The 12,611-nt window shown below is 38.6% G+C and overlaps 2 protein-coding genes across 3 annotated transcripts; one reads left to right on the top strand and one right to left on the bottom strand.

Annotated features, from left to right (window-relative positions):
- Positions 1-175: 175 nt before the first annotated feature.
- Positions 176-8,974, bottom strand: prelid1b (PRELI domain containing 1b). 2 transcript variants are annotated; one of them, XM_069530851.1, is made up of 7 exons: positions 8,819-8,974; positions 7,761-7,961; positions 6,680-6,905; positions 5,796-5,909; positions 5,180-5,258; positions 4,224-4,249; positions 176-1,504 (listed from the first exon to the last, which is right to left on the bottom strand). In XM_069530851.1, the coding sequence occupies exons 2-7, from the start codon at positions 7,850-7,852 to the stop codon at positions 1,469-1,471; spliced, it is 573 nt and encodes a 190-aa protein (XP_069386952.1). In that variant the 5' UTR covers positions 7,853-7,961; positions 8,819-8,974; the 3' UTR covers positions 176-1,468. The 2 variants fall into 2 exon arrangements, with proteins under 2 accessions (XP_069386952.1, XP_019956693.1); XM_020101134.2 differs by lacking the exon at positions 4,224-4,249.
- On the top strand, positions 8,550-12,462 carry ndufb6 (NADH:ubiquinone oxidoreductase subunit B). The gene is made up of 5 exons (XM_020101193.2): positions 8,550-8,664; positions 9,667-10,198; positions 11,531-11,623; positions 12,094-12,138; positions 12,315-12,462. Exons 2-5 carry the CDS (start codon positions 10,019-10,021, stop codon positions 12,378-12,380), a joined length of 384 nt encoding a protein of 127 aa, XP_019956752.1. The 5' UTR covers positions 8,550-8,664; positions 9,667-10,018; the 3' UTR covers positions 12,381-12,462.
- The last annotated feature ends 149 nt before the right edge of the window (positions 12,463-12,611 follow it).

Raw genomic sequence — 12,611 nt, 5'->3', positions numbered from 1 at the left:
TGCCAAAAACAAAGCAGCAGGAATACGCAGATAAATGTGTTCAAATGTTATAAGGCTTCCTGTTTGGTTTTTGCAGCTATGAAACTGGAATATCAAGTCATTTTTAAATGTCACAGTTCATCGTTTGCAGAGAAAAGTTAACAAGAGAAATGAGACGAATGGACATGAGGCAAAATTAAAATAGTAACTTAAAACTTTTTATTAATGTTCAATTAGACAAAGAAACTAAAACAAATGAATTATTCAGAATTTGGTAGAAAAAGATTTTGAATATTTTTACATCTTTAGCTTTAACTCTGTTTTTAAGTATTAGTTTTACTACCTGGTTAAAATAAACCTACATATACTTGGTTTTAAAAATTCTTAATGTTAAATAATCCTTCAAGATTAGCAGCAGAAAAATCCAGCTACAATTCGATCTACACGGGAATGCAGTTATTGAAATGCACAATAAACATCTTCATCATCAACAGACAGACTGAAACTATCTATTCTCACTAATGCACCTCAGTGACACAGTCATATAGTTAAAGATAAATCACAATTTCAGAATGAATATGAGCATGAAGAGGAGGGAACTGCTCATTCTGTCTTTATTCACACAAGTGACTTTGGTATCTTGTGATTATCAGCGCTCTGGTTCTGCATTTACACTAAACTTTCTATTTATGTGCACTATATTACAGAATATACACCGCATGCTGATTCTACTAGCACATACTCTGTGCTATATTTCACAGTGGGACATTGACTATAGTGGCAAACCCAGGCAATGTCAAATAATGAAGCAATGAAAAGGAACCATTATTCCAAAAGGTTGAACATAAAATCTCCCACACACATTAAACCATTACATTATAATCTTTTCACACAGCATAGGACTAATGTCAACTGATATGTAAAGCAGCTGACGAGTAATTTATAAACTGGTCAAACTGTAAAGAATTTGAACATTGTGCCAGAAATATATAGTGAAATGAAAGTACACCCACTGGTTATTAATACATTCTGATTCCATGGTCTTTAACAGTTGAGTCCAGTAAAATAATAAATAAGAGGCCAAGACACATTAGCCAAACTTTTCACATTTACACCGATGTCGTTACAGCATTAAAAAGATGCTGCTGATCTGAACGTTTACACAAAGGCAAGACGTTTCATACAAAGGCTCAAGACCTGAGAATTAATGACAGCCTAGAGCAGAACAGAGGAAAAAGACGACAGGGAGAGGAGGGAAAGAAGTAAAAGTCGGTGAAATTGTGGAGAACGGAGATTATCACACACAGGGTGGAACAACACCATCGAGAAAAGTGAGATCCCAGCAAAACTTCAGGCATTGTGTTGAGTTGATGTCACCTGTACGACACTTCACACTCCTGTCAGATGTACTGCTGAGGTTTCTGTGGGGTGGCAGCAGCAGCTGAGGCCAGGTTCTTGGCTGCTTCTTTGGCCTTTCCTGACGCATCCTTCATGGTGTCCCTGAGCAGCCGTGGGTGTGCCTCTCCTGTGAGACCAGAGAGTGTCCAGAGAGAGAGAGAGAGAGAGAGAGAGAGAGAGAGAGAACATAAGGACAACTAGCATATCCTATTCCTAAATATTCCTGATGCTTTTCATAAGATCAAGTAATTATTATCCCTGGGAAACTGATAATAAAAAAAAACCTTTATCACACTGTTAAAGTAAAACTAAATTCCTGAATCTGCCCCTTTTTCTGGATCCATGCCAAAACCCAATGGGTTCTTTCTTGGACACTGTCCCATTCTTCCTCTGAGTTTCGTGGAAGTCCGTTCAGTAGGTTTTGTGTAATCCTGCTAACAACAAACAACCATGGCGGACATAACAATGCTGTTTACCTGAGCCCCTTTCTGACATGGAAACGAAACATTGAGCTTGTGTGATGACTTTGGCCTGTGGCACGTGAAAGGAAGTGTAACCCTGCGGCAGTGGGTTCAAAACTGTGATGACATTAACTTCTCTTAACTCCAACAAGCTGCAGCCTTCATAATTATGAGATACTACTGCAGTGCCCATTGTAACCTGCCTGTTGGACCGTGATGACGCTGGTTGCAGCTTTTCTATCTGAAACTGTGAAGGTGACCTGCAGTAATTGAGCTGCAGCGAGTGAAGACCAACTGCAGGGCCGAGGGTTTTTCTATCTTTTGCTCCACTTACACAGTGAGGGGAGAATTATCTGACATGAGGAGAATCTCTAACAACGTAAAATCAGCTAACTGTTTTTCACCGCAGATTTTCCATAGGAGGTGATGTTCGGATGAGAAATGCACCACAGTGAGTTTCTATGTGTGTGTTTGACCTTGTTAATCTTTTAATCTTTACGTTAATCTGACAGCACTCAACTCAGACCGGTGTTGAGTTACGTTTACAGGAAGGTCTGAGCTCGGAAGATTGAAACTTTAACTTTTGTGAAGAAGAAACTTGGCCACAAAATATGCAAAGGTTGCAAAATGTTTTTGTTTTTCTGAAATAATCTTGAGGTGGGCACACCCACATTAGGTTGCTGATAAGAACGGCCTCCCACTGGCTGCAGAGTCTATTTGTGTCTGACCTCAGTGTGAACCCTCACACATGAAGCAGCTCACGTGAGGACAACATCCTCGAGGGGCAATTCACCAGAGCTGCGGGTTGGCAGAGGGACAAACCTCTTCACATGTAGGCTGATAACAACTGGAGGGAGTGTGTGTGGGGAGTTCGTGCAAACAACATTTATCTGCTTGTGCTGCGAGACTTCTACATCGCACAATATTTTACAGAACAGAAATCTTTTGGTCATCATGCGTGTTTTAGTGAACGGTGTGAGCACAAAACTAAAACGACGCTGACTGAGACAAGCAGCACATTTTCACTTTTATTCTGCCAAACGGGCTTTACCACTTTTCCTCACTCGAGTTGAGCTGATTTCTTGTGTGTGTTTGCTTCACTGACCGTGTCCCACACAGTCTGAGTGCAGCTCCACCAACACTCACTTCGAATCAACCTACAGCTACTTTCATGAAATCAGGAAAAATTCAAGCCACAGTCTATGTTCAGCCAGTGTGAACAACTGTCAGTAGTGTTAGTGGTGTTTTAGGCTTTAATTTTCCACTTAAATATCTTAATACACAGTTTTATAAAATAAGTGGGACATGTCTGTGAATATAAATATATGAGCCTCTCAGACATATAGGTATCTTTTTGCCGATATACAGACTTGAAAACTTTTGTTTTACAGAATAGAAAAATGCAGAAAAGATTTGGATTCATGTTTATATTTTATGATAAAAATCCATGTTTATTTTCAAGTTCTATGCATGTGGTTGTATTTATTTATCGTTATTTACAGCGACGTTTGTGGTTAAACTGTAAAACCTCAAATAGTTTTCTGTGTCATAAGGGTGAGATAATGAAATCTTAGGAATAAAGTGCTAATGAATATGTAGGAAATATAGGTTTTGGCACCCAAAACTCCTCTTATTTTGATAAGTTACCCATTGATAACACTGTTTAAAATCCCATTTTGCGACACAGAATTTCAGGAAGTTATCCTTTTGTCAAGGTCAACGATTTGTCCTTACTTTACAACATACTGTTTAGTTTATGTAGAGTGCAAAGTAAAAGAATAGAAATGTATAATGTAACACAAGAATTACTGCATTTTGCATTCTGATACAAAGGTTCTACGGTTTGACCTGGATTTCCACTGCAGTTTAGGAACCATTGTGTTAGAAATATGATTCGATATTGGTTAATTATTGGTCAATGTAATATGAAAGGGAAACATTCCAACTAGAGCAAGTTTAAAATGTAACTCAGAGAGATTGTGGCTTAAAAGATGGACATTTATAGATGTGATTTAAAACAACATATTAAATCACAAGTGATGTTCAGTGATAGCAGTGATAGTAAATGACCTGTTTGTGAGCTGAGAAGTAGTCATGGCAAGAAAACAGTAATGATTATATTTGATGGAGATATAAAAAGGTTTAAATTTGAACAAACTAAACTATTCAGGATCTATTTTTATACCAACACTACAGTCACTTTTCTCAGTTTTACTAATCACACATTCTGCTCTGACTTTATCAAGACAAATATGTTGTTATCAGCTGACACACACAAAGGGAGACGGTCACTACCTGAGCTACACGAACTACTGTTTGAGGGTCATATATGACATCATGTGATAGCGCCTGGGATGACTGATGCCTCTCTGCTAACACACTTACCACAACACTCAGCCTGATGCCAATCCCTGCAGTGCCATCAACAAAGGGGCAGTGGGACAGAATGCTGCATTAGCACAACACACAGCTTCCACATAACAAACCTCAGCGCTCAGGATTCACTGTCAAACAAGGCACCACCTTTTTCACAGAATGGCTACACCCTGAAAACACACCTCTCTGATGATTGACTTTTCACACTTTAAGATTTTTCTCCCTTAAAGTACTTGATTTGATAATAAAAGGCTTTGTGAATGACAAACAAAGGATTCTGAACATAGTTACACAGATACCTAAAAAGGAATAATTTCTATCAAGTAATAGTGAGTCAATTTTTTGACTAAAAATGTTTGCTGGACAAAATGGTTTTAATATGTCAACTCATGTTCAGGAAATTATGTTTTTTTTCCTTATGAATGGACACAAATTGGTGATTAATCTATAAAATGAGATTTGTTGCAGCCTTAGTTGTGATAGAGAGCAAACATTTACAGACGTAGTTATACATCTCTATAACATCCATATTCCAGACTGCAAATATATAACTTTCTCTAATCAGGTTTCATTGATTTAATCCTCTTTTTGTTGTTTCAGGGGTTTAGACAGTATTTTTTTATGCAACACTGACACTAACACTGGAAAGTAAATGTTTAGCTTCAAGAGTCCAGTAGGAGAAACTTAATTTTTTACTTTCACAAAATCTAGGGTTAGTAAATACTGAGGCTGCTTCGAGGATGTTTAGCCATGTAGGTGAAAAATCTGTTTGTTTTGTAAATTTACCTATAAATAAATACAAGTAACAAACAATGTACAATATGTTGCAGCGTAGAGCTTTAAATAATGAAAGTGCAACTTCCTGAATCAGTTTTCTCCTTTCCAAAAATGGCATCAATTAAAAATAAACTTGTTTCTTTTCCCTCTTCCTTCCCCGCTCTGTGTCTACTGGTGAATATACGCACCCTGTAAGTTAGACAGAGCGTATTCCAGCCCCTTCATGGCCTTCACTTGGTTGCTCTTGAACCGAGCCAATCCAAACTCCTGGGAAAAGACAAAACAGGAAATGGCTTTACATGGTGGAGATACCTGAAAAACAACAGTGAGCTAAGGAGCTTCATTCTCCTTCTCTCTGGGGATTTAGAAACAAGCCTGGCAACATCTACATCTAATCATAACAACTTTGGGGGCTGACACACTTTTGGAACAGATTTCAATTTCCCTTAAATCTCCAACTTTTTCTCTTTGACGCCCAGGCTCCTACTGATGTCTATACTATGACCTTCAAATCAAACTAAAGCTTTGGAGACAGATCATATTTCTGTCCGTTTGAAATACATATACTTACACTGAAGCCTATTATTACACATACATATATGTATATAAGGGATTATAAATAACTAAGTGTACTACTACTGAAGAAAACACATCTGACTTATGTAAACATTTTCCTTTTGAAACTTTTGAAGGGAGGGAGAAAAATGATGTAGATTCACACTGATCTAAATGTGTAATACAATTTAAACTCATTTTCCATGTTTTAAAGCACAATTTATTTCTGCATGACCAGATGAAATGTACCTGAATGGGTCTAGAGAAACCATAAATGCCTGAGGATATCCACGCTTCCCGTTTCAGCAGGGTGGTGGCTGGCTGCTCAGCGGCGTCTCGGAAAATGCAGCGTTCTTCAACTGACTAATGTGAGAGAGAGAGAAGAGTGACAGCAGGTTAAGGTCAGGGTAACACTTTAAAGGTAGTTATATTCGCCACATAGCTCAGGAACATAATTCAAAGAACTGAATAGAGGAAACTGCCAGTTTAATGCCGGTTATGTTTCCTACTGCATCGGATTAAAAACATGAATAGGATCAATGGATCCTGCGTTATCGTGCAGCCTTAGGAGACACCTTAAAGCTGCATAATGTAAAAGTCAGGTCAAGGTCATTCTCCCCTGAGATTATACCATGTGAGCTTTGTTCAAACGCTGGCTTGCTTTGAAGATCCGGCAGCTGAATTACGGATCTTGATGAAAAAAGATCTGGCATATTTGGGGGACTGATATCTATGAGTGTGTGCAATTTGGTGCGGATCCAAATAAGCATATCAACTGGATTTGATCATTATAGTCAGTGAAGTTTGAATAGTAGAAAATCTGAATATCTACTCATGTGAATAAAAAAATTTTCTTCCCCCTTGAACCACATGTAACACTGACCACAGCTGAAAACTGTTACTGTCACTGCAGCAAGGTGTGGACTTAAACTGGTCGTTAGAAACCAAAAACTTTCCAGCTTTTACTTTCAAAGACACACAAAGTGAACTAATAATGTTTCCATCAAATTAATATTGGAGCTTCATACTGAAGTCCATACTGACTGGAAACAAACACTTTTCAAAATTGATTGCACTAAAGGTTAATACCAATGTCACTGAAATTGAGAACCTCAGAGAATCAGGCTGCTCACCATGAGAGTCGTGTGGTTGAGGTTCCAGGTGTATGTGGTCAAGCTTCTGTTGACAGGGTCCACGATGGAGTCCTCGATGACGTACACGCAGCGAGACATGCCGGTGGGGAAGAACCGCTCTGCCCAGCGAGGCAGCCGATTGGTCTTTGTCAGGATGCGTCTGGAGAGGAGCTGCTGGTCCGCAGTCACCTCCCGGTAGACAACGTCCTCTGTTAGAACATGGGTGCTGGTTGAGAGAAAAAAGAGACACAGCCATGTCAGCTGTGTGGTTACCACTCATTTTAAGGTTTCAGAACTGTTTATCATTCAATGCAGACAGATATGGTTGACACATTACAGAACAAAGATCTATCAGGTCAAGTCATAAAGCAAATACAACAGGCCCACTGAGAATATACTACGAATTAGTTTGACTTCTCTGATGTGTTTTCTCACTTCTCTATATTCATGAAGACCAAGGAATTATTTTTTGTTTAATAAATGTGAAGCAACGTATATTCAACACCATTACGAGGGTGTTCTAATTGTGTGAGCAGGATTTTGAATAACTTTAATTAATAAGAAGATGATTTAATTTTATTGTCATGTTTTACACTTTTGCATGCATTTAACCCATCATGTTGGCACCTGTCGAAACACACACATGCATCGAAACACAGACAGATGCCATGTACACACATGCTCCCTGGGCGTTGTCAGCGCGTTGTCAGCGCCCAGGGAGCAGATGTTGGGAAGGGGGGCGGTGCCTTGCTCAAGGGCACCTCGGTCGTGGCGAGGAGATGAGCTACCATCCCACCAAACAGTGGGAGCGGGGATTGAACCGCCAACCTCCCGGTTATTGGACGGCCTGCTCTACCGCTGAGCCACGAAAAAAGCCATAAATTTCCAGTCATCACATGTAAATTTTCATGTGGGGCAGTTTGTAAAAAGAAACACATCCACTCTTGTTTTGTACATTATAGGTTCTGTTTTAAATCAGAAATTTAGTCCAAAAAAAGCTGGAATATCTTGAGGAGACAGCTGTACAGTGCAGACTTTACAATGAACATCTATGTTAAAAGACTATCAAAGACTATCATACCTGTATGGGTTAGGGTACCTCTGCCAGAAAGCAGAGACGACATGTTCCCACGTGCTCCTGATGTCTGTGCTGTTACAGAAATACTTGACCATTATCTTGCTGTGCAGGATGACCTGAATCCCAAACCCTGTGGTCCCCTGCTGCGACTACACGAAACACTGACAACTTATATGCTGACTCCATCCAAAGTTTGAAACAATCCTGTAAAAGTAAAGAGAAAAAGCTCATACAAATTGAATGTATATGTACTTAGATATTAACTACATATACAATATTTTGTCACATAAATTTGTTGGCGTTATCATTTGACGATTTAAACTCATCCACCTTCAGAGATCTTGCCAGAGATCTTTTTACAGCATGGTGGTTGGTACATTAGGCCACAGTAGGCAGAGTTGCAGTGAGAAGGACTTTTTTTTTTACCTGCAAACTTCCCTTCCCCCATGGTATTATTAATATATGAATATTTAATATGAGCAACGTTTTACGGTAAAATCTTCAGAAACCTGACATACTGACAGTGATGGTCACCATGAACAAGAGTGAGGTGAAATATCTGAGTCACTTCTCAAGGGTTTGAAAAAAGAAACTGAATATGAGCAATGAGTGTCAGGTTTCCATCCAAAACATTCATATGACATTTTATTTGTGTCTTGTGTGGAAATCAAACCAAGCTTCCATAACAAGTGTCATTACACTTTGTCTCAGGCTTTTTTTCTGCTCCACTGTGCACGAGCATTATCTTCAAAGTGCGGCTGATGTGACGCAGGATCACATGACCTCAGAGCTGCCGGCTAACGTTAGCACCTTGCACAGCTCCCAGGTTAGCTTGTGAGCACTGATACAGCAGTTTAATATCTAAGTGTGACTGTTAGCCTGAGTGCTAACCGGTATACACGCACATGTGAGTTGTTTCTATCAAAGCTACTTCATGCCTCTGTCGATTTGACAGCTAGCATAACAATACCTTGACGTAGTGTGTTCATTCTGTTAGCTAGCATTAAGGCTAAGTGGACAGAAGTGTTGTTGGCCCTGATGAGACAAGAGACAAGTCTTACCCGAAGTTAGTGCTGATAAAACACCAGACTGATAAATGTCCTGTCAGTCTGCTGAGCCTCTGGAGCCGGTAAAAGATCCAGCATTAGCTAATAACATCCACCATGCTACACGTGACACACAGGACAGGAAACCGTGGCTTTAATGATACTACGTCCGGTCCTCATTTCAAAGTTAAACCTTTATTGACAAATGGATGTGTGGAATGCGTCTGTAAACACTGCTTTTAAAAAAAATAAAAAAAATACATAAAGAGTAAAAAAACAATACTAAGAATCTGTTCAGTTATATAGGAATCTGCACATTAATATTAATTAAATTTGAACCAAACAAATAATTTGTAAATAACAATAAAATATTCACAAAATGCACAGTGGCAATTTGTGTATTGACAAGTGATCAGTGCAACATCATTTATTTTTTATTTTACTAATGCACTGAAAAACTTCTGAATAGTTTGTCAATACTGCAAGATGGAGCCTCAAGTGCCAAAACTGTCAAAAGAGTTAAAATGTGAATTAAATGTCTGAATAATGCAGCAGAGTTTTATACCAGTCTAGAGCCACACATCTCAGCCAGGATACTCACAGAATGTACATAAAACACTGATGTAGACTATTTGTGTCACAAAGTGTTGCACTCCTCATTGGAAAGTGTATTTAATCTTATATCCCTGTTGACATCAGGATGCGTTATACTTCCTTGTACCGCTTGGAATTTTCGCCATCTAGCGGATAAAGAAGGACATAAACACAAAAGTAGCTTCAATAAGAAATATTTGACAGTTTTGTAGTATTGTAACATTTCATTGTAACATGTCATTATCCTCCTTCAACTGGTGGTTTCACAGCCTCACATTAAAAGACAGAAGCAGCCTGAACAATATTGTGGAAATCTGTCCTAAGATCCTGTAAGTATTTGCATGTTACTTATTACTTACTGAGGCCTGTTTTGGCTCTTGCTAATGTATTATTGCAAATTTTATTTTGTCAATTATTTGATCTTATCGTTCCAAACAGGGGAATAAATAAACACCGTGTAGTACATACTCCTGTCCTGCAGGTGTCGTACTATAATCTATCGAACTCTTCTATCTGGCCCACGTCTCCTTTTCTTCCGCTTTTTCTTCTTCTTCGCTTGACTGTGTCCTCCATGGTGTCATTGCGGCTCTGTTGAGGTTGAACGTCCACATAAAAGAAGCCATGTCTGGGTACACGCCGGACGAGAAGCTCCGTGTCGAGCAGCTGTCAAAGCTCCGCAGACAGTGGCTGAAGGACCAGGAGCTCAGCCCCAGGGAGCCCGTGGTCCAAGCCAAACCTGCCGGCGCCGTCGCCAGGTTCTGGGCTGGCTTCCTCGAGCCCAAGAGCCTGTGGAGACTTTACGTGAGTCCGTGTAAACATACTACCACACACATGCTCGAGTGATTACACTTCATATGTTGATGTATGAGTGAAGGAACGCTGTTGGTGTAACTGCTGTTCTTGTCTAAGTAACATTAGCACACTGAGAGCTACAGTACAGCCAGGTGCATTGTTGATTCGCCTCCAACGTGGTGAAACCTCTTTTATCTACTTTTGAAACTTCCCAGCTGTTTGTGTCTGTACAGACATCTTCTCATCTTACATTAGCAGGAGATGTAAATGTTGAATTTGATAACTTGAGTAGAACAGAGACTTTGTTTATGTTTTCAGGAACACATGATCTTAAAATGCCTGCTGGGAAAAAGGCATCATATCACATTAATTTAGAGTTTGTATTGATATTTAGAGTTTATCATAACCCCTGTTTTAAAATAAGTACTTGATTAGATTGGGTGATGACTTACCAGCCTTAGCAGTATGCCATTCTACAATTACTGGTCATATTACATCAATTATATTATTTGGAAAGAGTCGACCTTACTATGTTAAGTGCCTTGAGATATGTATGATGTGATTTGGCACTATACAAATACAATTTATTTCAACTGAATGGGGAAATATACTTGCTGAGCTTTGACATTGTTTTTCAAAGAAAGAGAGTTTTCATCCTCAGGGTTTTTGTACAGGCAAACTGCATGGTGACCTTTCATCAGTGGTGGGAGAGATACTGAATAAATCAGAATTAAAATTTGGTGAAAAGATCTTCCTAAATTTATCTCATGCAAAAAGACCCAAATTAAGATGTTCCCTCGTTTATCCATCAATTTACACAATTTAAGTTAAGAGAATTCAGAGAGAATTCAGCGTCAGTTTGTTTTACAGCCTTTAGAAATGAAGTCAAAATTGTTTCGTCAAACTGGTTTGATATACCACATGCAGCCAAATGTTTCTAAATTGCCCTCAGAGAGCTTTACAAAAAGTACAATTGATACCCATGATTCCATTGATTGTAAAGTAGATGTTGAATTTTTGAGTTTTTGCTGTGTCACAATGCTGCCTCTGTCACTGTCTGGACTCATCAAGAACGTGTTATTACACACGAATTGTGTTTTTTTCATATTGTCATTTGTACCCCTAAGTGTACCAGCCCTACTTTATCTTACTTGATAGTACTTATGACAATTCTCTGTATTTCTTAGAGCCACTTAGGGCCAACACTTAATATACAGCTAAATATTTTACATGCATATATGAATTACTTTAAATTATGATCTGTGTGGAGCAGTGAGGAAGAAGACCATTATTCATTGTGTAATTCTCTCAATGCATATTTATTTGTTTATCTCCTTACAGACCTACAAAGCATATAAAGGAGGAGTTTTCACATTAACACGGCTGTTGATACCTTCTTGGATTGTTCACTACTGCATCAAATACCATGTTGCTGTAAGTTAAAATAAATATTTGACATTATTTGTGATGTTAAATTGCACTATGAAACAATAATCAACTTCCATATTTTCTGGGGGTTGACTGTGTTTAGTTTTATATTCCCAGCATGCCTCTGCTCAGTGGTGTTTCTATTTGATATTAGCTTTACCTAACAAGGATTTGAACTCCAGGCTTGCTGTACCTAAAGGGGGCTACACTACCACTCATGTTTGTTATATGTATAGCGGAAGTCTGATACTCCCAGACCACCAGTCCACCACTGCATATATTAGTTGTATCATTCTATAGGGACTATAATAAAGTAACTTGCAAAGAAAGCACGTGCACTTTTAGAATGATGGATATGCAACATTAAAATGTTCCATGATCACCATACAATTATCAAACTACACAGGTGTTTGCTTCAGTTTATAAATGCAGAGATCAGTAGGCATTATAAATAACAGTATCATTGTCCTCCACAGCCTAAGCCATTTGGTATTGTGGAAGTGAAACCCAAGCTGTTCCCAGTAAGTTCAACTCATCTATTGAATTTAACATTATGCTTTTTTTTCTATAATACCTGTCCTTTTTATTTCTCGTATGTACAACTCTTTATGAGCCTGCATTATCAGCCATAGCTTTATATCTTGAAAGAGGGAAGAAATATTTTCTTAATTATTTCTGTTCTTGATTTTGTGTTTAGGGTGACACCATTCTGGAGACAGGAGAAGTTGTTCCAGATCTCCCCGAGACCCACGGCCATCACTGAAGTTAAAATATTTCAATAATTTCCCTGAGTTTATGTTGTAAAAACTGTTAATATGCCAATAAAATATTACATTGTAATATCATTTATTGCCATGACTCTGATTTTACAATTGAATCTAATCAGCGAGTTGCTTTAGTATTTTCCATTTTTACAACGTGTGTTAATAATACAGCCTTAGCAGAGCAGCAGTTAGCTTTAAATCACAAACTTGGAACACATATGCACTGGATA

Source organism: Paralichthys olivaceus, chromosome 8 (assembly GCF_024713975.1).
Source record: "Paralichthys olivaceus isolate ysfri-2021 chromosome 8, ASM2471397v2, whole genome shotgun sequence".
NCBI classification, from domain to species: Eukaryota; Metazoa; Chordata; class Actinopteri; order Pleuronectiformes; family Paralichthyidae; genus Paralichthys; species Paralichthys olivaceus.
Note: the sequence above shows the minus strand (reverse complement) of the source record. Positions and strands in the feature narration are given on the sequence as shown.

Coding starts and splice junctions, on each gene's coding strand:
- prelid1b (XM_020101134.2), bottom strand. CDS start 7,852: ATGGTCAAGTATTTCTGTAACAGCACAGACATCAGGAGCACGTGGGAA. Junction 6,906..7,760: donor AGGTACCCTAACCCATACAG/GTATGATAGTCT, acceptor TCTCTCAACCAG/CACCCATGTTCTAACAGAGG. Junction 5,910..6,679: donor TCAACCACACGACTCTCATG/GTGAGCAGCCTG, acceptor CTCTCACATTAG/TCAGTTGAAGAACGCTGCAT.
- ndufb6 (XM_020101193.2), top strand. CDS start 10,019: ATGTCTGGGTACACGCCGGACGAGAAGCTCCGTGTCGAGCAGCTGTCA. Junction 10,199..11,530: donor AGAGCCTGTGGAGACTTTAC/GTGAGTCCGTGT, acceptor ATCTCCTTACAG/ACCTACAAAGCATATAAAGG. Junction 11,624..12,093: donor GCATCAAATACCATGTTGCT/GTAAGTTAAAAT, acceptor TGTCCTCCACAG/CCTAAGCCATTTGGTATTGT.